Consider the following 26,150-nt stretch of genomic DNA (forward strand, 5'->3'; position numbering starts at 1 on the left):
TTGATGCGCTTCCTCGATTAGTAAGCACTCGTTTGAGCACACTTGCGACTAACCGGCTCAACGCAGTGATTACCCGTGCCTATTTACGCATCATGTCAACGGTTCTCGCGACTCAAGTTCGCAAACACACATCAAAGCCAACGCGAGCGGCAGGCAGATATTGGAAGGGTAAAGCGCCGAAAGGAACTGAATATGCATCCGTTTCAGATGAAGACGACGAGGAGCAACTCGAGGTTCAGGAAGGAGATGTGCTTATTGGTGGGGAGCAAGACATCGTCGAGGAGGATGACGAGGAAACGTCGATTCCAGTGAAGACGATGAATCTCGCTTTGAAGGATGTCAATATCTCGAAGGACGGCAAGGTTATTGTTGCGGGACGAGAAGAGTCTGGACGGACCAAACTGGAGGAGGATGCTATAGATGTTGTGTCGGAAGAGGAGTCGGAGGAAGCACAGGATGAAGAAGAGGATGAGAGCGAGGTACGTTTAATTAACGCATGTACTATGTTTTTTAAATCATCTCTAGTCTAGCGAATCTGAGGAAGAAGCCTCAAAGACGTTATACCGACCTGTTTTTATTCCGAAGTACGTTCTAAACACACTTTTGTTGAGTCATTTATATACCGTTCCTACAGACGAGGTCGGGAGACGATTGCTGAACGCGACGCAATAACTCTAGAAGCCGAGGAAGCCGAGAAACGGAAACAAGAAATCGCTGAAGAACGGAAGAAGCAGAGTCATCACCTCGTCGCAGAAAGTATACGACGGGAACTATTAGAAAGTGCGTTCTCATGCGTCCGTCGTGATTGTTATACTCACGTACTTGAAGAGGAGAAGGAGGAGGTGATACCTGATGTAGATGATACAGACGGCGCAGATCCAGCTGGGGAATTTGAGGCTTGGCGGTTGCGAGAGCTGGGACGAATCAAAACGGAAAAGGAAGAAGAACTTAGACGCGACGAGGAAAGAGAAGAGATCGAGCGGAGACGTGCCCTTCCAGAAGAGCAACGTTTAAAGGAAGATCTCGAACGGGCTAACAAGTTACGGGAGGAGAAACCCAAAGGTCAGCAGAAGTTCCTTCAAAAGTATTGGCATAAGGGTGCTTTCCACCAGGTTAGTCACACTTATTTCATCTGTGTCGTTCGTTCTTCATTTTACACGGTATTCAGGACGAGGAAATCCTCAAACGACACGACTTCACGGAGGCTACCGAGTCTACGGTAGATATCTCGATGCTGCCCGAAGTCATGCGAGTCAAGAACTTCGGTAAACGCAGTAGAACGAAGTATACCCACCTTATGGATCAGGACACGACGCACGGGACCGGAGGTTTTGGAGGCGCCGGTTCAGTAAAAACAGGGGGTCGATCCACAGAAGGGGGTGGCTGCTTCTTATGTGGCGGTCCGCATCTCAAGAAGGGTGAGGACATGCGTCTTAAGGGACCCTCCTATCAAACTCAATTTTTTCTAGACTGTCCTCAAAATAATCAACTGCCTCCAGGAGCCCGCAGTTCCTTAGCGTCTGGCGCTAACGCAGCCACTGGCACATCACGCGCATGGGGTGAGCGATCATCATGGCGAGACCGGCCCGACCATGATAACAGACGGAGAGCGCCGGATAGAGACGATGATGGTTTTAGGGAGAAGAAGCGACGTCTGGACTAAGCGCACCTGATAGCTCCGCACATTACCCTTGCATTGCCTTGATCATACGTTATATATTGAGTGATTGGTAGGAAAGGGTCTGACAAGGTTCCACAGCATTTCACGTGTTTATATGATGTGATTTATTAATATCCTTGATCATTGAGTCACAGCACCAGTACTTATATACTAGTACTCGATGCGGATGGCCAGCTGATAGCAATCATCTTATCCCAATCATATCCCCCTTGATACCAATCGCACAAGGTGAGTGCTGGCCAGTGAGCTAGTAAATCGCACTCCGTATTAACTCGGATTATACTAGATGGAGATTTTTTTGAGAAATATCGCCTTTGCAGTTACCCAAGAAGATTTGACGCTCGAATTCGCCAAGATACTTCACAAGCCCCCGTTTCCAACCAGTCCTCCTCTTAATTTTGAATGCCAACTCTTCTACAAGTCACACCCGAATGGCAAGCGAGGCATCCTTGCTCTCCCCACAGAGGATTCCGGCATCACTCTCTTGCGTGCTTATGGTGACGTAGGGATTGCCGTCAAAGGCCGCCAAATCCTCCTCAGCAAGAGCACGCAATCGATCAATAATGCCCGTATCATGAGATTGAATACTGTTCCATGGGTCGACCCAGTGAAGCTGCGAGAGGAGAAGGAAAGGCTTCTCCAGCAATCGAGGCCTTTCCCGCTCCTTTGTTACTCATTTGGGCGCTTCAATCGGGATGGTTCATTTTCTTCGGAATTTGCCCTTCCTGGGGTTGCCAATGTCTCCTGTGATCTGGAGCGTCGGCAGGTACGCTTCACTGTGACGCCCCATGATGACAGTGACGACCTCTTTTGGACCTCGACGTCTATTGCGTCTTATGCGCAACTAAAGATTGCAGCGTTAGTGGGTAACCAAGACGATGATACCCACATTCTTTTCATTCGTGCCGATGCGCCCCCAGTGTTCTCCGTGGAGAATGACATCGGTGGACTTGGACTTTCAAATTCAAGCCCTCAACGTCTGGCGGGCTTGACACGTTATCATCCCATGCCTCCAGGCAGCTATAGCCTGATGCTGGCGTTCAGCAACCAGCCAGATGCGGAAACATTCATGTACGCATGTCGCAATCGCCTTCATCTGCGGTACTCCCCAGTGCCCCATGTTCGGATCCACGACCACACTTCTAATAGCAACCCTGTCGAGGAACTACACGAGTTTCTTTCCGAGATACCATACGAGCTTGCGTTCCAGGTGGAAAAGACCGTTACGACATTTGTTTTCACTCCGATGGAAATATTTTCGCTGAAAGAGGCAATTATCTCGTTGTACACTGAACATGGCCCTGATGCATCAGAAATTTTCCAATCCTTTGCATCCGAGCACGAAGGACACAACGCGAAGCGTAAACCACGCCGCAAACGCCGGGCGCAATGGCATGCTAGCCAGGAAGATTTAACTTCTCTTCTTGGCCAAGTAATCCATGAGTTCACAAGAGAGCATCAAAAGCCCCTCCGTCTTCTAGCTCCGCCACCACAGAGTGGTGTATACCAGTCTTACCATATGATCCTAACGCCGACACGGCACATCTTAGAGGGTCCTCTTCCAGATCAATCCAATAGTGTCTTGCGCAAATACAATAATCACGAATGCTTCCTACGCGTTACTTTTCAGGACGAGAATCGATCAAAGCTTCGTCGGGACTTCGAATCTTCCATTACCGACCTTCTGAAGGAGCGGTATCGCCCAATTCTGCTCAGAGGCTATCGCGTTGCTGGACGCCAATTCCAGTTCTTGGGATATTCGATGAGCGGCCTGCGAGATCATTCAGTGTGGTTTATGACACCATTCATGGATGACAGCGGGACACTGCTGGATGCAGAATCAATCCGGGGCAGCCTGGTGAGTCGCTAATGGTCCTGATTGATTTTGACCGAACGCAATTGCTAGGGCGATTTCTCTCAACTTGTGCACCAACCTGCTCGCTTGGCTGCAAGGTGGTCTCAAGCCTTTTCTGGCACCGATCCGTCGATAACACTTCTTCCCGAAGAAATCGATTATGACTATCCCGACAGAAAATCGCCCTCTGGCAACGTTATGACAGATGGGTGTAGCCCCATATCGGTGGGGCTTGCAAAGGACATATGGAGGTCTTTGCAGAAAGGCAAGAAGCGACCTGCCAAGCTACGCAATATTCCATCCGCTTTCCAATTTCGTCTCGGTGGTGCTAAAGGCATGGTCGTCCAGGATCCGACAATCGAAGGCAAACTTGTTCGCCTTCGTCCATCGCAGATTAAATTTGACGGACAGGAGAACCTCACTTTTGATGTCCAATCGACATCAGCGAAACCAAAAGCGATGTTCCTCAATCGTCCGCTCATTGTACTTATGGAGTTCTTGGGAGTGGACACCAGTCGAATCGTTGACTTGCAGGACGATGCAATCACTAAAGCTCAATCCGTCCGATCATCATCCCTCGATGCCTCGAAAGTTATCCAGCAACACGGACTGGGAGCATCGTTTCATCTACCATCTCTCTTCAGAAACTTGTCGTCCATTTTGCAGCTGGATGTTGGAAATACGGAGGAAGAAACGTCTCAGTCACGATGGACAAGCGAGCTCATAGAAAGTACCCTGCATTGCGTCGAAACGCACATCTTGCGGGAGTTGAAGTATCGCGCGCACATAGAAGTGCCGGGTTCGTATACCTTGCTTGGTGTGTCCGATGAATGGGGCTGCCTCAGGGAAGGAGAGGTGTACGCAGCTGTGTATGATGAAAGGACAGGATTGAACAAGCAAATCCTGGGCGAGGCCGCCATAACGCGCAGCCCGCAGATTCATCCAGGCGATCTGCAAGTCGTGACGGCTGTAGACCGCCCAGAGTTGGCGCACCTGAAGAATGTCGTTGTGTTCTCTTGCGAGTGAGTTCTGTTTGATGGCTTACGACAAATGCATGCTCATATTGTCGACAGGGGTCAGCGAGCACTTGCGTCGTGTCTGGGTGGGGGTGATCTTGATGGTGACGACTTCAACCTAATCCTTGACGTAAGCCCGAATTTCTTGATACATTCTGCATGTTCTGAACATTCTGCAGCGGAAGCTGCTGCCAACGCATTACGGCGAACCCGGAGAGTATCAGGCATTACCTATTAAAAGAACAGAAGCCCCATGCGACATCTCCGATGTCGTAGATTTCGTATTTGACTATGTGAAGCTCATTCAGACTTTTATTACATGCAAAATTAATTATGAAATGTAGATCGAGGCGGACCTTGTCGGTCTCATCGCCATAAACCATCTCAGGTTTTCTGACCTGGAGGATCCAGGTTGCGCGGAGTGCATGGAACTCGCGAAATTGGCCTCTCACGCAGTTGATTTCCCGAAGAGTGGCACTCCTGTCAACTTTACCCAACTTCCGAGGTTCAAGTCGAGGAATCAGCCAAGGCCTGATTTTCTTGCCAAAGAAGGCGCCGATCTTCACGGTGACCAGTACTACAACAGTGAAAAGCTGCTCGGACAACTCTACCGTCGGGTACCAGTGAAGAGGTGGATTCCTCAAGAATGGAACGAGGACCACTCTCCATCTGATGGAGCCTCTGTGGAAGACGCGCTCTCTCGCGTGGGCCTCCGTAACCTTGGTCTCTCGGGATTGACTCCTCCAACTCAAGAGTTAATCGAGGAGATGACATACCTACTCGAAGCATATTGTGAACAGCTGTTGGTGATCGGGCAATCGCATACCATTTTGAAAAACAAGGACAGCCACGTTTCTGAAGCAGAATTGCTGAGCGGGACTATCATGGCAAATTGGTCCGACCATCATCGTCGGCGAGACGCAGTCACTGCAATGAACTTGCAGGTAAGCTTAGTGCTCAAACGTGACATGTGCCACAAGTTCCTAAACGATAATTTCAGACGCGTGAGCTCGTCCGTGCGGTCAGGGCAGAGCTCCTGGTTAAAGATTTGGCGGTGTCGGAGGCAGAGATGTATGATGATGAAGAGGATGATTATGATGATTGGACCTTCCGCGAAGAATTTGATGATACGGAACAGCGAAGTATGGCGGAAACGTTCAAACGCTCTTGGGCAGCGTGGTGCGTCGCGGAAGATACGCTTAAGGAAGAATCGAGGATGTTTGGAGCTCAGAGCTTTGGTTTAATCGCTCTGGGCAGGATGCTCGAGATTGTGAAGGAGTCTCTTATGATGTAAAGGATCGAGCGCCAGAAGTTGGCCTTCATACTAGTGCACTGTAACGAAATTGTATACCATAGGAACTCAGAGGAACTCATGAAATGATAAAAGTTGTGTGAAATTGAAAGTGTCAGAGTGGGGGATTGTAACGAGATTCTGAGCGCGGTCGTGCGTGTTTGAATTCATGGTATACCAAAGAACGCAATTAGAAGGACTTCAATTTTCAAGGACACATTACAACTTGAGATATGCATGACCTGATTTCGAAATATGTAACCTACAATAGCAAGAAAAATTACTCGGCGAAGCGAAATAATGAGTGGCAAGATATGATCACGCGTCCAAGAGCTCCCTGGGCATGTCCACGAGAGCAGCAGCCCCATTTCCGATCAGTGCAAGCTGCGTGAGAGACGCTGCAGTATGGCGGTATATCCTCTCCAAGGCCGGATGAGCAGGACGCCCTTGCGACACTACGGGAAAAGTGAGAATATAATCGAATCAACTTGAGAACAAACTCACGCAAAATAGCCTGGTTCACTTCCGTTGCAAGACTGACTCTTGCTCCCTGCCCCGCCACGTCCGCTGCATCCCCGCCGGCCTCAAGCGGATCCTCGAAAGCCACGATCACGCTTGTACGCTTAAAGATGGCACGCATCTCCGGGCGGTCTTTGTACTCTGACTGCAACTCCTGTCCGTACGCAACCGCATGTTCGAGAGCGGTCCCGTACTTGGCAGCAATCACACCTAACAAACCTGAATGCGAATAATAGGCGAACGATGCCTTACGCTTGCCTTTGATGGGGATTGCGCTACTGCCGCCGCCGAAACCGTTCGTCACTCCAGTACTGGAGATATCCGCCTCATCGTCGACGTCCATCCCCATCCCTTCCGAAATCCCTTTGTCTTCTCCATCAGCCTCTACGTTCATCTCTGCATCCTCCGCGCACATCCGCTTCTTCAATTCTGCCGCTTCCAGTACAAGCTCCACAAATTTACGGCATCGTAGTTTAAAGAGCACCAGTCCTGCATCCGCATCAAGCGCTCGAGGGAAGTGTGTTCGTGTGTCGGACAGCGCAGTATCGACATCACCAGTGAGCACGGCATGCACGATACGGGTACGGATCTCAATATCATCCATAGGCGCAGGTGCGATCGTAGGTGTTTGGGGCACGTCGTCCATATCCATGATCTGATCATGGTCAGACACGCGACTCGTGGAAGATGAAGGGAACGTCTTCGACAATCTCAATGTTGACATTCCTCCTCGAGCGGAACACTGCGCCTCAAAAGCTCGTGCTGTACGTGCGTATCCGTGATGTGACAGGTACGAAAGAACGAGATCATTGATCTGGGACTTCGCGCGGGTTTCTGCGGTGGATGTCGATGCTGGAGTAAGATCTTTATCACCGTCAGCTACTGGCCACGTCCAAGGCGCAGTCTGAATGCGCGACCATGTGGTGTTTCGTTGTTGAAGTACGTGGTCCTCGATGTCAAACTTGAATGGGTCCTGGCCGAAGTTAGCCCGCACAGATTCTCCGAGATGGCAAAGCCCGACTGCTGGATAAATATCACAATCCTTGCCGATATTATCGAAAACAGAGCCTGTGAGAATTCAGAATAAAAGAAGTCCTCGGAGGGAAGAGTGCGCACCAAGTAAAGCACCGTTCTTTGTGTAGAACGCGCGGTTCTGGCTAAAATCGATACCACAGCCGATAACATCTCCAGCTAATTTATACAAAGTGAGTTAGGTATTCAAGTGTATCGTGAAATAGACGGACCTCCGAACTGGGGACCATATGGTGTGCCCGTCTTCTCCGTCGCGAACGACGACCCGTCATCACCGTGATATCCCCACGAGTTCTTCTCCCACCCCGGTAGGCGAGTCAATTTAAAATCGCGGCTCACAAGACTACAAAGGGATGTGAGCAAAATTAATTTTAGATTATCGAATTTTAATCGGACCCAACACTAATATGCCTGAATTTGCGTTTAAGTACATAGATATCACAGATTCCGTACACAAGGCACTCACCCCTTGTTGTTATTCGTCTTGCTGGTCACCTCGACCTCGTAGTAGTATATGCCGCAGGCAGGAGGAATAGGGAAGATCGTACGCGCAGCTGCGGCATCTTTATCAGAGTTGCTTGGAGAACCTGTTTTAATCAATGTATGTTTGGTAATTCTACTACTTCAGGATGACTGACCTTGATAGGTGAGATCCCTTCCATCTGCAGAAACGCTTAACATAGGACTTCGATATTCCTCACTCCACCTTGTTGGGAGGCGCAAGAGGGCGGATGACATTAAGGGATTGTTTTCTTGATGCCGGGAGGATATTTCGCCAGGAGTAATACTGTCTTCTTCGTCGCTATCAAAGCTGGGAGATCTCTGCACCCTCCTCCTTCCGCCAGCATACTCAGTGCGGACGACCGCAAGATCAGGCTTCGGTGACGAGGAAAGTTGAGAAGGAGTGTCTGTCTGCAAAAGGTGCCGCAGTGCAGAATGGTCAAGATACGCCGGGCGAGGAAAGGGTACTGAGTCGGCAGGGGACGGACCTGCACTCGTGTGTGCCATAGCTGGTCTCTGAGCGCTGGGCGCACCGGGCCGACGAGGAGGAGAAGGTAAAGAGGTTGGGCAAGTGGTGTCGACTCTAATTACGCGCGGTTCATAGTATATGTGCGCTGGTGTAGCTCCTGTGCCTGAAAGGAGTGCAGGGCTTGGCTGTGGGAATGATCGAGCTGTCGAACGCATTGGAGCGCTGGACGCCACAGCCATAGAGCTGGATCCACGGATACTACTAATACCTGTAGTAGGACTACGTTGCGGCCATCCCGGGTTCACAAGGCGAGGTCGGGACTGTGGGGAAGGTGCAAAGGGGATTGAGATGACTGACTCGATATTTCGAACGGGTGAAATGCCTCCCCGTGGTGGAACGGGAATACTAGATGACCTTGATGGTCTACTGCTCATCTTGGAGTGTAGATAACGTTCCTAACACAAATGCAGGAACTAAGTACGTGACCGGGCCTGGGCTATGCTAGAGTTTTGTATTTGATGACTGTATCAGCAACGCAGTAACAAGTGAATTGAAGAAACACACATATGGCGAGCGTTGAAAGCGTAATGATTCGTTCACAAGCTGGCCTACTTATAGGCACTCAAGACCATCGTCACCGACTCGTGCTACAGCGTCAAAGGTCACGTTGTGGGGAGCGTCACGAGGGCGTGACATGTGGTCACCCTCGTGACCACCTCCATGTCACATGTCTACGCGTCCTTGTACTGGTACCCGCTTGCTTTCAGACCACTACTATGGTGCGCATTCATATCGTTCGGTTGGTGGATCAAGCTAATCTAGTTATATAGGAACCTTCATACCGCATCGTTCCGCCTTCACAAATCAAAACTGCGTCCATAAGTGATACTGCAGGCAGCCTAGGCCTCCATGACACCCTCCATTATGGAATCCGTAGCATTGCAACTGAGATGAGAGGGGGCCAGTTCGAGAACCGTATCGCAAAGGTGTGCTCGCAGTCCATTATAAAATGCGTCTCTTTCTGACAACATTCATAGTGGGAAGAGACGCAGGACAACGCGAGGCTACACATGTTAGCCAATCTCTACGGCCCCAGTGCACCTATGAGGTTGCTTATGGAACGCCAGATTGTATCCGCCGTGAGTATGGACGCGTGTGCTAAATATATGCAAATTGAATTCCTTTCAGAGCCCTCATATGCCCGGCATGCCACAATCAAACATACATCTCGACATCCTGATGGGTCGAGATGAGACTCTAGACCCGACCGACTTCTTCCTCGGTACGTAATCGTCCAGATAGTCAAGTGATGCGATCTGACCGACTGTTCCATAGGCTTGGAGAGCGGTCCACCGTTGAGCATTCACAACGAGATGGAAAAGAAACTCCGACTGTGATCTTAAACTGTTGTAATACTTGCTATCCCGTAATGTCATAACTTCAATAACTTGCAAGGACAGCGCGCGGGTGATGTCATTATGAAAGGTGAGTGAGGAGCTTAGACGAATGCTGTCATCTATGCATTGAATATATGTGAGGTACGTATGATAGGGATACACTGAATGTGGTGTGTAAATAATAGTAATACTAACAAATGTAAAGCACAAAAGAGTACATCTGGTAGTGATAGATGTGCTCCGTATGCAGTACTATGCAACAGTGAATGACTCTCCGCATCCACATGCGTCCTTGATATTAGGATTGTTGAAAACGAATTTGGAGCTACAGGAATTGATCATGTAAGTTCCGCGGTGAAGCATCGCCTAAAACAGCGAATGACACACCTTAGCGCACTCTCCTTCCAGTCCATCTCACTGCCTATTATTGAAAAAAGTGCCTTGCTGTCTATGAGGACCTTAACCCCATCTTGTTGTACTACCTCGTCGAACTTTTCCGGCTTCTCCACATAGTCAAGGTGGTAAGACAGACCAGCACAACCCTTGTTTCGCACACTTATGCGAATTAATTGTGGTGTCGGACTATTAAGCAAGCCACGCAGCCGCTGTATCGCAGTCGGTGTCTGGAACGAGGGATGAGTCTTATTGATACAGATAGAATCCATCATATCAACACATACCATACTTAATACCGCCTTCGTGGACCGAATAGTTGGCCGCGGTCGCTCTGCCTTTGGTATAGGTGGTGGGCGAGCAGCTACTTGCGGAGAAGCTGGTTCGGATGATAGCGACTTTGCAGTTGGCACGACAACAGGCGGTGAATCTTTCAGAGGCTGCTTTGCATTAGAGCTGGAATGCGCTTCCGGTGGTCTCTGAGGTTGAGAGCTCAAGGTGGACATCATCGCACGACGATGAGTGGAGTAGATGGCGGATACACGTATTGAGTGGACGACATTGTGTGCTGAACACGAACGACCTAGTGAGAACAGCATCATGGACGGGTAGGAAGAAGGGCAGTCACCAAGATCTTCCACGAAACAAGATGTGCTTGGTCATCTTACATATGTCCAATCACCACAACCCGATTGTACTTTTGTCACGTGTCACTGGCACTTCAAGTTGCAAGTTATCCGACTGGTGGATCAAATTCAACGTTAACGCCGAATTCTCTGCCTCGTTCCCCCATCTTCCGTACCCTCACAATCACGCTTCTCGTCGCTATATGAAAAACTATCACACGTTTACTATGACTTGTGGTTAAATAATGTGTCATAGTTATCATCAAAGTACGGTCTGGGATGCTGCAGTTTTTTTCAAGATTGGCAGGTGCCACGGACGAGAAGCAGGACCGACTCGGCGCGGATGCAAGACTGACGCCTCAATATGAGGTGTGGTAGCATATTCCAACAAACAGGCAGACATTCAACGCCGGCTTAGTACGTCGCGCTTTAGACTGCTGTGAGCCACTTAACTTCCCCAGCAGCCCCCTGCGCGGAGAATAGAACTTTGTATGCGGACAACCAGTGTATTCGGGAGCATAGCCTACTAGGGAGGCAGTTCTGTTGATGAACTTGATGCGTTACGGACAGGCTAACAACACTGTTAACATGACGCAGTCGTGTCGTATATAACGGACTAAATGCATTGCGGTCTTCAAGTTGTGGGGTTGTGCTCATTACCATGCCTGCTCAAAACACACTGTTTGCGATGGCTTACGCTGCTCAACATAGCAACACCGAGCTTGTGGTTTATTCTCGTGACGCCGGCCGATGTGTCACGATTGCATAGTATGTGTTTTGTCTCTGTTTCTCTGTATGGATGCCCACTCGTAGTCGTCTAGTCCAGTCTCCAGAGGCTTCCGCATCGTACCAAGTGGAATCGCAACATACTTAATGCGGCGACGCTGTTTTTGGGAGTGTTTTTGTGGCCTCCTTCCCTAATTGAAGGAGGCGGGCCTAATCTTACTGCATTTCGAGCTATCATTGCCAGTTTACCATCTGGCCATGCTGAGATCGCGCCATACTTCGTCAATTATCTTGGCTCACACTCGTCGATACACCCGCGACCATCTGTCATAAATCACCTTCCTTCATCTGTGAAGTGGCGGGAAACCACCGTCGTTCTGGTACGAAACCTCTACGTGTTTTGAGTTTCACGCTCAAAGTAAAATATACAGTATTTATCCCAAGACCAAAAGATACCCTACTTGATCATGCCAGACACGACACCGATGCGCTGCCGGACATGTTTTTCTTCGTCTCGAGAATCGAGCAAGGACGTATGCATGCGCTCACAGCTGGCATGGGTATTAGTCGTTATGATGCGATGGAACTTATTGAAGAATGTGACAGTTGTGGTAGGTGGTTTATGGCGAGCGCTTTGAGAGGGCACATTGTGTGGGGGTGTGGCGAGAGGTATACCACAAAGTTTGGAACTGAGGGTTATGTTTATCGCGGTCCTTTGTGAAGTACGGGATTGTTCGAGGTTTGTGTTGGTGTCCGAACACCTCGGCTTTTCCAGCAGTTAAAGGAACCGAGCCAGCTCAGAGTCACAAAGGGGTGCTCGACACTCCCGCCTGATGTTGCGTGCGGGGCTGCTGGTGTTGACATTTTTACTGTATCAGTATGTATCATATCATTGGAATTTGGCTTTATCCATATTCATACCTTCGAAGAACACCGTTATAAATATACTATGTCGCTGTATTTGCCCAACGGAACCGATAAGCCTAACTTTAGTCTTGCGTACTTCCCTTACATACGTGTATGATGCCAACACACCCAATGGACATGGCGAACCAAGTAATAATTTTGGATACTATTAATGCCGGATGATTGTGCTCATACCTGTCCTCATGATGTTGCCTAGAACAGTAAAGACTTCATCGGTTGTTTTGAAATTAGAATCACCAATAAGTTCTGCTGAGGACAAATTCACCCATGGATGTGAGATAATAACACAATATTGACAACAACAACTTATTCCGGTCGGCATAATTGAACATCGGGAGGATACACCGATGAGTTAATTAATAATTCAATTGTCAGCGGTTGCGGCAAATGTAAGTGTCTCAACGCGCCCCTTTCCCTTGCACTCCTTCTGCAACAGTTCGTTGATCGTGCGGATTTGCGAGGGCTCAATAAGCATAACCTAAACAATCTCGTCAAAGTCTTTCGACGAGACAATGAAAAATGCATACAGTTTCCCAAGATTCCCCCTTGTCTTCCTTCTCGACCGTCTCGGCCAACGCGCGAAGTTGTTCCTGCAGACGCTCTCCTTCAGCAGCCGGGAGAACGACACGTACTCGCATCCTCGCACGTTGAATCGGTAGTGTTGAGTGACCCTGGATGAGTCGCAGTGTTTCCGCTACCTGTCACCCCTTGATGAGAACCTGGCGCGCGATGTCAACGAACGATCACCCACTTGACTCTTAGCATTCTTCCCCGCTTTCACGCTCACACCCGCTTCAGCCATAGCCTTTTCAATCATCCCGACAGGATAGGGACGTTGAGTGGCCGGATCGACACATTTCTCAGCGACTATTGTAGCAATCTCTTTACGGAGGGAAGCGAGATCATGATCACGTTCTTTCTCTGCCACTTGAACTTCTCCTTTTTTCAAAATCTACAGCACAGATAAGGAAGGGAGCGAGGATGCTGGAAAGGACAGACCTCCTTCACAACATCATCTACTGTCGATGTACCAAATGCTTTTTGGAGATCGTTAGACTTGGCAACCTCGCCTTTGGATACATTCATGAAGACATTCGAAATTTGGAGGACATCATCTAAACTCGTCTCACTGTGCAAGGATCTTGCGTTAGCCACGGAGCTAACATATGGATGTGATCACATACACTCCATTTCTCCATTCCTGCACCTTATTCTTGTAGCAGGCAATCTAAAGCTAGGCTGTTATATGATGTTATTATAGGGGATATCCACACTATACCTCAAACCGTTTGCCACCCTTCTTCAAGCGTACGATAGATACATTTGTGAGCCTGTGCTTCACCTTGCGTCAGCGCAAAACCTCAAGACATTGTCAGCTCAACACTGACTTGATTTGATTTGATGGTTGCTGGATAGGCATCTTGATTCAAGTAAACGCAGTTAATAGATCGATGATCAGTGTTTAAGTTGTTTAAGTGCTAGGAGGCAGACTCGTGAATTGAATGACACATTGTACTCGTTTGTTTGTTCGCGAGCCAGCTTAGGGTGTTGTGAGTCACGTTACAAGTGTCAGCTGCGGTGAGACAAGTTGTTGGGCGGTGCACCACACCACAACCAACCGCGTAGTACTTCAAACCGCTCTCGAAGATTCTTCGTTTATCCGAAAACTCGAACTTCTTAGCCGCATCAGGACAATTCACGAGCCTGATCATAGTGATATCATTACCACAAGATGAAAGGGTTCACCAAAGCAATCAAGCGGTGAGCTCGTCTTTTTTCAGTTTGATGCTAACAATTAGTGGCATTTGTCACATCTTTCTGCCTGAGCATTAGCGTGGAGGAGATTACTCACGATCGTCTACAGAACACCTCACCTTGTCACATCTAAAGTTGGCTTTGCGAAGAGTGAGATCTAATCTTTGCGATCAACCACTCACTCAAACTATCTGCTATTTGTTAGAGTCCTCTGACCCCGAATTCGACGACTACAATCGCCATTTCATCAGCCTCGAGCAAGCCACAGAAAAGTTGCTAAAAGATACCAGGATATTTTCCGAAGCTGTTTTAAGTGTGTCGATAACGTCCGTCTTATCTATTCCTGCATCCTTACACATACTCTCAGCCCTCTTCACTTCTTCCGTTGGTTTCGCCAACCATTTCAATTTTATATTCTCTCCGCTGGGTGGCGAGTATAACTTGCAAGGCAAGCATCCCTCCTGTGAGGCAACCGTCGCAAACACTCCTCCGTACTCAACTTCTCTCGACGAACTTCGTTCTGCGATCTCCCCTGAACTCGAGCTCATCGAATCACGAATTGTTGCACCCGTGAAAGAGTTCCAGGGAGTCCTCAAGCTGATCAGGAAGAGCATCACCAAACGCGATCATAAGCTGGTCGATTATGATCGATTCAATAATTCACTTACTAAATTGAGGGACAAGAAAGAGAAGAGTTTGAGTGATGAGAAGAATTTGTTCAAGGTAGGTGCCGGAGTGTCTTCCTGTCAGCGACACGTTTAACATTTGTATGATCAGCTTGAGCAAGACTTCGAGATTGCCACAAATGAGTATGATTACATTAACAACGCACTCAAGACAGATCTCCCGCACTTCATGCAGCTTTCGACTCATTTCATCGAGCCTCTTTTCCATTCATTCTATTACATGCAGTATGTCCTTGGTTGTTGGAACCACCATTCTTTGCAATCGTTTTACAATTCAACAGGCTCAACATTTATTATCTTTTCCTTGAGAAAATGAATTCATTCGCGGAGGGTCGATACGACGTTACCAACGCCCCTGGCGCTCAAATCCAGGCTGACTATGAAGAGAAGCGAACGGATGCATGGAGTCAAATTGAGGATCTTAACGTTACCAAGCGCTTCATATCGACTTGTACGCTCAACTCTCACCTGTCAGCTTCTTCACTTATGATTTTTCACTACCAGCGAAATTCGTGCAAGCTAATCGTGCCCCTGGCAGCAATTCGTTGACTGTCGGTCCTTCCATCGGTCGCTCACCCAGCGTTACAAGTGCTGGTAGTGGGAGCAGCCGCTCAATGCCACCATCCCGAGCAGCGCCTACATCTTCCTTTATCAAGAAGCCACCTCCAGCGCCGCCAGGTCAGACACCTGCTCCTCCTCCCCCGTACTCCGCCGCTTCAAATGATTCGGGAGCTGGAACTACAGCTGCAATAAAGAGGCCGCCTCCACCCCCACCGGTGAAACCCAAACCAAAGCCAGAGCCAGCCGTAGAGTATGTCACAGCCTTATATGATTTCGATGCTCAGGTATGTATCCATCTGATCTCTTGAATGGATGGTTACACGCCTCTTCATTTTAGGCTGAAGGAGATCTTTCTTTTAAAACCGGTGACCGCATCGAAATTGTAACCAAGACAGAGAGTCAGGAAGATTGGTGGACAGGTCGTCTTAACGGGGACCAGGGTGTATTCCCAGGCAACTATGTACAGTGATGTGACGACGGACAGTTGAGTATTAATTGAGTAGTAGCTTACATTTTTGGGACATTATATTTTCCTGCTAGGGATAGCCGCATCAGGCATCTTGCCTATCGTCGCACAGTCATCGGGAGCGTCACAGATTGCATCAGAACTTGATCAGACCTACTGTCTCCTTCACACTAAGTGGATAACAGTCTTTCCTGTTACCCCAGGTGGCCCTTCCCAGAACTTGTACTTCTAGCAGTCTTCTCCTTTAAGCAACCGCGCTCCGAGTCCAGCTAACTGTTGCTCAGATATTTCTGGCTGCTAGATGAGCTGTATTGCTAAGAATGCTTAAAAAAAACTATCGTTCCTTGTCCTGCGGATCCGACATGTCATTGCGGACGGAACTCGAACGTTACCACTGCATTGGGGAGATTCAGAGACTGCACATGCCAACGCTTGACCGGGCTGTGAACTGCGTTAATGAGGCCCATCACTGTCGCCGTGGCCGAGTATTGCCGGTACTTGCGACAAACGGAGGACGACGGTAGCCGTTCTACGTGTCGATTACTAGTGATGAATGAGAGTGAGGCAACGACGCAGTGATCCAGTTGGTGTCAGACTTGGATACAGGATTTAGAACAACGATATTATTAATCTGATCTGTCCCTCCGTCACGCGTCATGAGCCGCTCACCATGTGGACAGTGGCGCTGGCGATATTTTAGCAGTAGTGCCGTTGCATAATGTTGGGTGACCATACGCACAAGTACTGTCGGCGTGGAGCACTCGGAGAGCTGGCACGTGCGATGACATCAATGCCCTACCGACGTCATAACCTCGTTGGTGTGGTGTATAACAAAGCAAATACTGCACGGACGCTTCGTTCACCAGATCATCATGTTTCGCAACGCTATCACCTCCAACGCGCGCATTTGTACTGCATCATATACCCGTTCTATTCATGCCACGCCCGCTGCTAGCACGGTCACCGAGAAAGTGTCCGAGATGGCTGACAAGGTATACATCACCGCACGCCTCAGATTGGTTGTCCTTACAAGCTTGTTTGTTTAAGGTGAATAAGAAAGTTGGCCAAGGTCTGGCGTCGGCCATTGAGACAGGCGAGAAAGCGGCGGGGAAAACCAAGGAGACACTCGGTAAGCAAATGTTCAAGTTGGTTCAACGGCGCAGAATCATTGATGGTCATATACTAGGTTCAACAACGGCTTCGGCAAAGCAGAAAACAGAAGACGCAAAGCAAACTACCCAGGAAACCACGGAGCAGGCCAAACAAAAGGTTAATCAGGTGAATTATCCCTGGCGTGCAAACAGGTTGAGTTGTCAGTTGCTGATATCTGTTCAGGCTGCTGCTGGCGCGCGAGAAACTAAAGACGACGTGAAGGGTAGGATGTCGAAGTAACCACCTCGCCGCTGCCCATCGTTCTTCTGCATGCATGGTCAGCACGTAGTGGCCAAGTTAGGTTAAACTTTTTTCACACCTTAATCACATTCATCCACACCGAAGAGCACACGTCCACCAGAGTTGTCGTCCACCCCCACCTAGCATTAGTATAATTGAATATAATGAATTATGGATTAACGACTCGGGTCTGAAAACACAATAGAAGGGTTTCAAGCTTCAACGGCAGAAGAAACGTTAGTTCACATGCATCGTGAAAGCATTAACATTTGGGCACCCGCTGTTCTAGAATTCTAGTGTGACTAGTAGTCCTTCGCATCTGGCATCCATCAAATTGCAGCGGTCTTCTGAACAAACCCGAAGTTCGCCGCGGCTAGTCGGTCAATGTCAGCGATAGCCTCGGGAAGTGTTAAGTTTCAGATTCAAAAGCTTCAAGTGTGACGTGTCGCATAACTTGAGCAGAAGCGACCAGTTCAAGTTCACAGTATCATGCGAAAGCAACCGCAAGGCGCACTGCAATAGAGCCAGCCTGGAGGTGTAAGGAGTCGGTGACTAGGCCAGTCCGAGGGTGAAAAGATTGGAATGAACTTCGACTAAGGGATAAGCGTGACGGCTCGCCGACCCACGTTCTGACAAACGGTGTTTTAATGGTGTTCGCGCCTCTGACATGTCACCGCGACTCGGACGCGCAAGGATTCGAACTCCGACTTGTGCACCTTGTATGCTACGTGGCATAGACGTCGCCTAGTATTTTTTGTTGACCGGTCAACCGTGACGTTGCGGTCAATATCAAGTTCATTTTCCATTTGTTGATCAAGTCCATATTCGTCATAAACATTTTCAGCGGATTGACCTCTTCCAATCACACCACAGTGGGATTTACTGCATATTCCTCGCAAACTTGCCCAAAAATACCAGCAGCCCATTCCGGTTGGAAGTGAGTGCTTACATTCATCGTCACTTTCAAGGTTGGTTCTAAGAAAACTGCAGAACCCGAAGTTCGGCCGACAGAATTACGTTCGTTGTGTCGGTAAAACACCGGGGACAAGTGAATACCAGTCGCAGATGAGTACTACATGGTTCCCTCGGATTTAATCATTCCAAAGAAAAAGTCCATAATTTTCCTATGACTCTCAGGTACTTCAAGTTAATAGTATAATTAGCTCAAAGGCCGGTCGCACCCCAACTAAAAACCTTCGAACCTTGGACTTCACTTTAACCAAACACAGCTCGTCCTACTCACGGAAAATTGAACTAGCAAGGAGTTCCGCGAGCCGCGAGTGCAACCACTGAGGGTCAGAGAGATCTCATTCATAGCAAGAATCCCGTTCAATGCAGCAAGAATACAACAACCTGACTTCATGAAGAAAGGACTGTCTTTTTCTGTGGTCTCTGCGGCAATCTAGGATCCCTAAATCCATCGGTCATTAGAATCAAGAGAACTATTTAGATCGGTTCGCAAGAGCCAGACTCTCATTCCATCAGGAACAGTGCATGCCACACAATATGCTCACGGTCGCTTGCCCCCGCTGAGCTACATTGCTTTAGAACTCAGGCTGATACCGATATGATCTTCCTGTAGTGACACCTTGATCCTCCCGTGCTTTAATAACGAATCGTCAAATACCGGACATATATGTTCTCAACGGTGTTATTGCCCTGAAGATAGTACTGACTTCCTTTCAGCCTGTTTTGTCTGGTAAACAGAATCGCCTGTCGCATCACCAGTCGAGGGTCTGACCTAATACAGAGACATAGTCGATATGCTTCAGGGGCAGCTAACGGAGCAATCCTAGGTGCCAGTTGTCCAGGCAACCTCGAGAGATGAAAAGGGCCCAGGGCCTGCAAGGGCCCCGTCCGTAGGTGGCAAATCTATCCAGGTCCTCTGACGATACCGCCTTTTAGAGTCCAGAGCTCTGGTACGACACGCAAAAATAAACAAAGAGTCCGGGGAAGTGATATCTATCTTATTACGGTAAGCTATACTCAAGCCAACGGGGACAGACGATGTATGTATTTATTTCTCGGTGCCGATAGTGAGCTTGCTGATAACTGAATGCATAGTTTTGCGCACTTCAGTGAACCGGAAGTATGGGTTGCGGGGAAGCTTGAGAGAAGTATATCAAAAGCCGCCCTCCCTGGTAACCTTGGTTGATTCGGCTCGGCTCCTCCCTTGGTGATGGCTTGTGGTGGCTTGGCGGGAGCACTAAAGCGGTGGAAGCAACTCTGGTAATTCTTGGTCGTCGTGATGCCAAGGCTAGGCAGACAAAGAAGCACTTGTAAGAAGCATGGCATCCCGAAGCACAGTACACGCCGAAATACAATCCAATACACTGAACACCATTAACAGCTCCATGAGCCGAGTCGCGGGCCAATTGAACTTTGCTGAATTGCTCAATTTCTTACCCCACTATGATCTGCTGGGCAACGCTAACAAACAGCCCTCGCTCACCACGGTTTGGTATTGTCCTGTCGGTCCCGAATTCTAATCAGGTGGGTAGGCTTGACAGCGGTGAAAACACTCATGTCACACGCACAAATATATTATATTCACAGAGACAGCTGGGAGGTTCATCGGCAAAACCACGGCATTAATGTAGTGTGGGGAAATAGGGTTTGATATACCAATATTATGTAATGCAAATTCATTTTGAAGTTTTGCTGCGGCGGGATGGCGATATTGACACGCTGGGCCAGAAATTATTTGACTCTCGGGTCGGGTCAGCGCTGCGAACCGATTGCGGTAGCAATATCATATCCACTGCAACTTGGTCGCAGCTCTACTGGAGTCGTGGTATGGGTCCTGCGCCAGTTAGTACGTCTGAGTACGTACTTCGGTGAAATAAAAATTATAGTCGGGACGAAGTCAAAAACCGTGGCGAATAAGTGACCTAAAAGTATTTATGAGAGAGTATGGGAGGCGAAATTCTAATTGACACCATATTGGCGCTTGGCTGAACAAGTTGAGGCCCTGAGCCGCCTGACCATCGGCGACCCGGGTGTATATCATTAGACAGTGAATCATTCGAGTGCCTTGCAAATTGCCGTCACTGGGTCAGAGGACCCTCAGGATAATCCCTATTAAGGATTCCATGCCCTTGCCTCACGGTGAATTTCGTTCCTGTGGTGTTCATTAGGAGGCCCTCCCCCCTGACATACAGCAATGACGGCCGAGTGTAGTCTAGTAACTAGATAGTAATAATTATCGTAAAATATATCAGAATTAGCCCTGAATATGTATCTTGCATAAATTCAACTTTATATCAAAATTTGTTGTTGCCAAGTACAACTCGTTACCATTAGGTACCTCGGTTCACCATGGATCAAACTTCTCGAGCGCTCAATGATTGACATCACCCCTAGTAGTTAACCCTGCATCCCGCAGCTTCGTGGATTAATCGTGAAAGACCTTTTCAAGCGACCCACTACGTGTTTCTAACGAACGGATCAGCTTGTTCTTGAACCACCCTCGGAGGATATTGGAGCAGTCAAAGCCGTGAATGCTCGCCCGCGACAAAATAGAGCAACAGGGATGATGGAAGCCGACGAAGACGGGTAGCTACAGTACAATCAGTTGCTAGTGTGCATCGTCAGCTTCGCAGAGTGCGTGTAGTAAGAGGGTGATTGAAATTTTCCATTTTTTTTCGAGGCCTTCCTCTCCGGAGGGGTGTCACGGATGGCTATGTCTCCACATGTACCCACTGTGACGTCCGGACCACCCCGAACCTGTGCATCTAGATCTTCCGGTGCAGACTTTAGTACTAGTAGGAACCATCAGGGGTCCTGCGGTCAGGTGGTTGACGTCGACGAGAACAAAAAAAGTACATACCATTCTGATTGGGCAGGTGCTTGGCACCAGATATCAAAAAATAGTGTATGATGTCTTAGATATGGAGTACTGCTAATATTAATGCAGGTGTAAGCGGTGAGAAGGTGCTGGCAGCTAAACTTGAACACGAACGTGACTTGTTATTATGCTACGAATGGTAATTATATGCAAGTAGGACTAGTCAGCCTCCTCGGAATGTGTGATTCTGGACACGGTCTGTCCAATGTCCATCTAGGCCATGGAGATACGGTTATTCCCCGCGCTATGGGGATGGGATGGGCTTGACTACGATCGCCGCGCTCCGGGCTAATGCGGAGCATGAACCCAAATGTTACTACCTCGCCACTGCCAGATCTTTGCGAGGGCTCTTAGATCCGAACGAAGCATGACATGATGGGACTTAATGCGGAAGTGACTCCGTTCATTAACGTGGTGCCAGCTGCCAGTTTTCAGTATAAAAGCATGCTGCCAAATCCCTGTCAGTCTAACAAGCCTCATCCGCTAAACACTCCAATCACTCCAAACACTTCTCTGTTCTACATCTCCCCTCAAACATGTCGCCTTTCGAATCCTTGAAGAGACTGTCCATCAGCAGCAAGGTATGTGGTTTTAGCAAATCGACAAAGTACGGCCCGCCAATGACATTCCGCCCATTTGCCAGCTCTCTCGTCGTAGCTCCCACAGTTCCAAGTCCACTCGCGACTCAATTCAGGGACATCCATCACCCATGGACATCACATACGCTGTCGTACGTTTTGTAGTCGCTCTTCACTTTTCATTTCTGACGAGCGCATCAGGCGTTTTCTCCTTCGATGCCGCCTTCTTACCCAACTGCTGACAGAATCGCTGCTGAGGGCGGTTATGTAAGATCTATATCTAGCTCCTTCAAGAAAGTAACTCATCGATTTTGTCATTAGGCCGAAATGCTCGACGACGATAACATGTCATGGGGCACACGCTCGTCAGGGCGCCGGTCTCTTTTTTAAAGGGACACAGCATTTTGTTTGATGCATACCCAACCGAACCTAACTTAACGGTATCTTATGTACACTAATGACGGAAAAAAAATGTTGTACGATCAAACATGCAGTGGAAAACAATAAATTTTTTTATTGCTATACAATAGACAACTGTTGTGAGATACTTGGTGGAGAATGACGTTCCGTGAGGCAAGAATGGGGATAGCACCATTCCCGCTGACATACGCATCTGAGGGAAATCATGGGTCACACCTACAAAGATTAGGCTAGTCGAATTGCCGGTGTTGACCGGTCATGCATGTTCAAAATAAGAGGACCCAAGTTGAGAATGTTCAATTCTGAAAAAAAAACTCCAGGTCTATAATGACTTTGGAAATATCAATTTCGTTTGCAATTTCAGTTCCCAGATGATTCAAATGAGTGGGATCGTTTCCTAAAGAGTTTTACTCGATGAGACCGAAACTCCGTAAGCACACAAGACAGTCTAGCGGAGAATTGCACAGTAGTCCAGAAATACATACCATTTTGCGAGAATCCCCCGAAGCGGGCAAGCATATGGGATTCTGCCTCGCATATGTATGGTGTCCAAGAGATTGTTGTCAGCGTGGCTCGCGACTCTGAGACATGTGCACGAACTCGCATAACTGAGCTTGTGAGGGAAAGAGACCACCTTGCAAACTCGCTGCATGTCACATATCTGGCAGATTGCCACGAGGCACCGAGGAAGAATACAATGGGCCCATCAGCAGAACGCGATGGGAAAAAAGCGGGGACAATGCTGTAGCCCTGAGACAGCGCAGTTGCTTGCTGAATACTCACTCGTCTATTATGAGCCACAGACGCCTAAGGATTCCGGCATTCAGGTTTCTGATAGGATATAAGGTGACACCCCTTTGAGCCTAGATGGTACAGATCAAAATTCTCTTCACGAACCGAGTTGAGAGTGCAACTTACTTGCACTCACACTCCACGCCGTCAGCTTACGTCTAACTTACGCATCTGTTTGATCCATTGTCAAGTTTTACACTGCACCGACTCTCATGCAACGTAAAGATGTGCGCAGCAGCCTGAGCTTGCCGATAGTGGTGTGGCAGCTAATTATCGACAGAATAACGATTTCCATGCCAGCCTTGCTGAACATGGAGTGAAAACGAAAGAGCCCCGCCTCTTCAAAAAAATTACCCGAGCCTTCAAGTCTTGTTTTGGACAGGGCTTTGATAGCGCCTATGCTGTTTGTCCAAGCCCGTATTATACAGCTAGTGAGTTTACTGACATGGACCATGCTCCCAGCCTTCCAGAAAAGACTACGTCAGAAGTAAAGATGCTGCAACTGGATTTGAAGGCAATGACGTTTATGGCGTGCGCTGCATGTTATGATTGTATGACTTACCTCAACTGACTGTCCATTAGGTCGAAGCAGAATATCTTGACGAGGATGACATGGGTTGGGGAGGCACCAGCCGCAAAAAAACGCCCAAACAACAGAAGATAGGCTAGGCTAGGCAATTCTATGCGGACAATGTAAAAAAACTCGTTCCTTTCATGTTATGTTATGCAGCGATTTGAGGTGGGGCCTGGTCCGCCTGGACATTTGATGGACACGCCAATTAGCATTAATGATTGAATATTATACTCATGACCACCATAGTTTAGTACCAATACGTTACCAGTCATGGACGTTTGAACATCATGGCACCGAAGGGCTAGACACGCCTCCACGTAAACAGTAGTGTTGGATACCCGTTGGCAGGGTGGAAAATTTGAGACAACTTCTTCGTGGGTGATTGGGTGAGGCGCTTGTGCATGTGGCTCGAGTACGTGAGTATTTACCCATGTTTTGATCTGTCACGTGTGTGTTAACAACTTAGATCCAATAGAGTTGAGGTTCTATCGAATCGAATTCAATGCCCTTACCACCCGTCTTTTATCACTACTTCCGCACACCGCTACCATATACACGGACTCTCCTTCTCCAAGAAAAGATACATCAGCTTCAGCTTGCTGCTCGCCGTTCATCATCTCATCATGACATTCTGCTTCTACTCGAGCACCGCCCAGTGTACACATCTGGACGCCGGCAAACCGAACAAGAACTGCACGCGGAACGTGCACGTCTGACATCGATTGGCGCAGAATTTTCCATAGCAGCGCGCGGTGGACAATTGACATATCATGGACCCGGCCAGCTCGTTGGTTACCCACTTCTAGACCTTGCTCGCACCTCTCCGCCAATTGGCATCCGTGATTACATTTGCATAATGCAAAAGATGATTCAATCTTATTTGCTGCGGACCCACGAGATTACCCATGTACCCTCAGACAATACTGGCGTATTTTTGGACCCTGTGACAAAGATAGCAAGTATTGGCGTCCAAGTACGCCACCGACTCACGACGCACGGGTTTGCTATGAACGTCACAAAGGAGCCTTTGGAATGGTTTGCACAAGTTGTGGCGTGTGGGTTAGTTGACGTCAAGGCTGGGTGCATAGCGGAAGCGAAAGGAAAGAATGTACGGGTGGAGGATGTTGTGCCAGGTATCGTTGATGCGTTTGGTACCTCATACGGGAGAGATATGGTGAAATTATGCCCCCAGAACGCTGGTGAGCTTGGAGAGGCTATTCTTGCACTAGAGGAAGATGCACTAGCTGCTGGGGGATGGCTGAAGGCACCTTCCCCGACCTAATAGAAGCAGCAATTTTCATGCAGACAACCGGGGGCTCTGTTGATCGTTTCCATTCACTGTGCACTATGACATCTGCAGGTGTGATAAAGTCTACGTATGCTGCCAAGCAGCCTACAAGCTGAAAGTACATTGTGAGTATTGAATGCTAGAGCTCGCATACGTCAGTCAGGCTGGCAGGATACTTGGCACTTGTGGCGCACATTTGTACGTACCAGCTGCTTGCGAGTATCGACTCAGCACTGAGATCTCATATCTCGAGTCTCAGCAGTACTGTGCTCCACCCAATGACGGTGGATGAATTGGCTTCGAAATTCATCCAGCAAGCATTAATTAACTATATGACGGTATCATGAGGTGCATCTAAGCAGTATCAAATAGGTGCGGCCTCAGGAACCGTTGTTGAGATAGAAGTCGAATATTTATTTGCGAATTCCTGTATCCAATGCCAGGTAACAGCGCCTTGATAGCAATCTTCGTGCATCGTATCTTAGTCTAACATCCCTATATTTCACAATTTCACGCTAATTCCAATATGCGGATCAACTGTACAAATCACTAGTAACTCGCGCGTCAATGTCAACGGCCATACTACACCAATGTGAAAGCAAAATACGACTCACTATGCAGAAAAACAAAATGGTCTGCCATGTAGGTGAGTCGTGTTATCGAGTTCAGGAAAATGTTGATACTCACGCATTGATTATAAGAGCAGTCTGGACTGCGGCATTGTGAGTCAGAAACGCAAGGCTTGACACATTGGTTGGCGCCAGCTGCGTAACCTTCAGTGGGCATGGCAGAGATCGATGATGCTAAAGCAACAATGACGGTGAGGGCAATTGCAGAGGAGAAACGCATTGTTTGTGACTCGTGTGTATGGGATCAGGTAATTCTGAAGGCGATAGTAGGAAGACAGCTGACTTTTATATCGTTCTTTGGAATTCTTGTAGCGTGGATGTGTCTCCAAATGGATGCATATCTACAATTAATGCCAGCACCGCGTGAAACTGCATACATGTTGCCAGCACTTGAAGCTTGAAACTTTGCAGCACAAGCCAAATAGACAGAGATAATCACAGCTGGCTCCATTTGATCTATAGACTATCTCCGAGCTCAAGAGTGCGTCACAACGATAGGTGGTCATGGTATTATCGTTTGCTCAGTCACCTCCATTTTGTTGCGAACATACTTTTTTTTTCTAAAAAAATCCGTGGTTATTGTCCGTTGGGGCGAGGCCCTATGTTGGACAGTACGTACAGTATTTACTCTAATGTTTGATCTATGTGGGTGGCGAAGAGACTATGTTATTGGTCCTGGCGGGGCGAGGACGGAGTCGCCGACTGAAGGCGAGAATGAGGGTGGTTTGG

The 26,150-nt window shown here is 48.3% G+C and overlaps 11 protein-coding genes across 11 annotated transcripts; 8 read left to right on the forward strand and 3 right to left on the reverse strand.

The window, feature by feature from the left end:
* Positions 1-92: 92 nt before the first annotated feature.
* Positions 93-1,663, forward strand: HD556DRAFT_1435762 (microfibrillar-associated protein MFAP1, Zn finger, CCHC type protein; the record flags this gene model as incomplete). The annotated part of the gene is made up of 5 exons (XM_041305475.1): positions 93-479; positions 526-584; positions 635-780; positions 829-1,112; positions 1,169-1,663. 5 exons carry the CDS (start codon positions 93-95, stop codon positions 1,661-1,663), a joined length of 1,371 nt encoding a protein of 456 aa, XP_041167702.1.
* HD556DRAFT_22418 (RdRP-domain-containing protein) lies at positions 1,567-5,985 on the forward strand. Its single transcript, XM_041309944.1, has 7 exons — positions 1,567-1,909; positions 1,968-3,539; positions 3,588-4,558; positions 4,610-4,682; positions 4,732-4,845; positions 4,897-5,496; positions 5,553-5,985. The coding sequence occupies exons 2-7, from the start codon at positions 1,968-1,970 to the stop codon at positions 5,844-5,846; spliced, it is 3,624 nt and encodes a 1,207-aa protein (XP_041167703.1). The 5' UTR covers positions 1,567-1,909; the 3' UTR covers positions 5,847-5,985.
* A 176-nt stretch (positions 5,986-6,161) lies between these two features.
* Positions 6,162-8,579, reverse strand: HD556DRAFT_1223419 (uncharacterized protein; the record flags this gene model as incomplete). The annotated part of the gene is made up of 6 exons (XM_041296885.1): positions 6,162-6,298; positions 6,348-7,430; positions 7,479-7,553; positions 7,607-7,737; positions 7,861-7,981; positions 8,033-8,579. The coding sequence occupies 6 exons, from the start codon at positions 8,577-8,579 to the stop codon at positions 6,162-6,164; spliced, it is 2,094 nt and encodes a 697-aa protein (XP_041167704.1).
* Positions 8,580-9,140: 561 nt separating this feature from the next.
* On the forward strand, positions 9,141-9,761 carry HD556DRAFT_1428220 (proteasome maturation factor UMP1-domain-containing protein; the record flags this gene model as incomplete). The annotated part of the gene is made up of 5 exons (XM_041304694.1): positions 9,141-9,143; positions 9,195-9,350; positions 9,402-9,503; positions 9,553-9,646; positions 9,700-9,761. 5 exons carry the CDS (start codon positions 9,141-9,143, stop codon positions 9,759-9,761), a joined length of 417 nt encoding a protein of 138 aa, XP_041167705.1.
* A 252-nt stretch (positions 9,762-10,013) lies between these two features.
* HD556DRAFT_1223939 (uncharacterized protein) lies at positions 10,014-10,753 on the reverse strand (the record flags this gene model as incomplete). The annotated part of the gene is made up of 3 exons (XM_041296923.1): positions 10,014-10,086; positions 10,149-10,384; positions 10,442-10,753. The coding sequence occupies 3 exons, from the start codon at positions 10,751-10,753 to the stop codon at positions 10,014-10,016; spliced, it is 621 nt and encodes a 206-aa protein (XP_041167706.1).
* A 557-nt stretch (positions 10,754-11,310) lies between these two features.
* HD556DRAFT_22901 (uncharacterized protein) lies at positions 11,311-12,242 on the forward strand. The gene is made up of 3 exons (XM_041309957.1): positions 11,311-11,548; positions 11,602-11,886; positions 11,938-12,242. Exons 1-3 carry the CDS (start codon positions 11,531-11,533, stop codon positions 12,142-12,144), a joined length of 510 nt encoding a protein of 169 aa, XP_041167707.1. The 5' UTR covers positions 11,311-11,530; the 3' UTR covers positions 12,145-12,242.
* Positions 12,242-12,621, forward strand: HD556DRAFT_22737 (uncharacterized protein). Its single transcript, XM_041309953.1, has one exon. The coding sequence runs from the start codon at positions 12,340-12,342 to the stop codon at positions 12,583-12,585; it is 246 nt and encodes an 81-aa protein (XP_041167708.1). The 5' UTR covers positions 12,242-12,339; the 3' UTR covers positions 12,586-12,621.
* A 176-nt stretch (positions 12,622-12,797) lies between these two features.
* Positions 12,798-13,853, reverse strand: HD556DRAFT_1223202 (Shwachman-Bodian-diamond syndrome protein; the record flags this gene model as incomplete). The annotated part of the gene is made up of 7 exons (XM_041296864.1): positions 12,798-12,911; positions 12,961-13,131; positions 13,185-13,385; positions 13,433-13,562; positions 13,618-13,661; positions 13,713-13,764; positions 13,822-13,853. 7 exons carry the CDS (start codon positions 13,851-13,853, stop codon positions 12,798-12,800), a joined length of 744 nt encoding a protein of 247 aa, XP_041167709.1.
* On the forward strand, positions 13,804-15,904 carry HD556DRAFT_1452968 (uncharacterized protein; the record flags this gene model as incomplete). Its single annotated transcript, XM_041308082.1, has 7 exons — positions 13,804-14,194; positions 14,298-14,338; positions 14,394-14,911; positions 14,966-15,099; positions 15,156-15,325; positions 15,379-15,719; positions 15,773-15,904. The coding sequence occupies exons 1-7, from the start codon at positions 14,166-14,168 to the stop codon at positions 15,902-15,904; spliced, it is 1,365 nt and encodes a 454-aa protein (XP_041167710.1). The 5' UTR covers positions 13,804-14,165.
* A 695-nt stretch (positions 15,905-16,599) lies between these two features.
* HD556DRAFT_22997 (uncharacterized protein) lies at positions 16,600-17,615 on the forward strand. The gene is made up of 3 exons (XM_041309960.1): positions 16,600-16,893; positions 16,949-17,030; positions 17,088-17,615. The coding sequence occupies exons 1-3, from the start codon at positions 16,774-16,776 to the stop codon at positions 17,291-17,293; spliced, it is 408 nt and encodes a 135-aa protein (XP_041167711.1). The 5' UTR covers positions 16,600-16,773; the 3' UTR covers positions 17,294-17,615.
* Positions 17,616-24,006: 6,391 nt separating this feature from the next.
* Positions 24,007-25,194, forward strand: HD556DRAFT_1428224 (lipoyltransferase; the record flags this gene model as incomplete). Its single annotated transcript, XM_041304695.1, has 2 exons — positions 24,007-24,768; positions 25,177-25,194. 2 exons carry the CDS (start codon positions 24,007-24,009, stop codon positions 25,192-25,194), a joined length of 780 nt encoding a protein of 259 aa, XP_041167712.1.
* Positions 25,195-26,150: the final 956 nt, after the last annotated feature.

This window comes from Suillus plorans (assembly GCF_016647745.1).
Source record: "Suillus plorans strain S12 chromosome Unknown HD556scaffold_1, whole genome shotgun sequence".
Classification (NCBI taxonomy): Eukaryota; Fungi; Basidiomycota; class Agaricomycetes; order Boletales; family Suillaceae; genus Suillus; species Suillus plorans.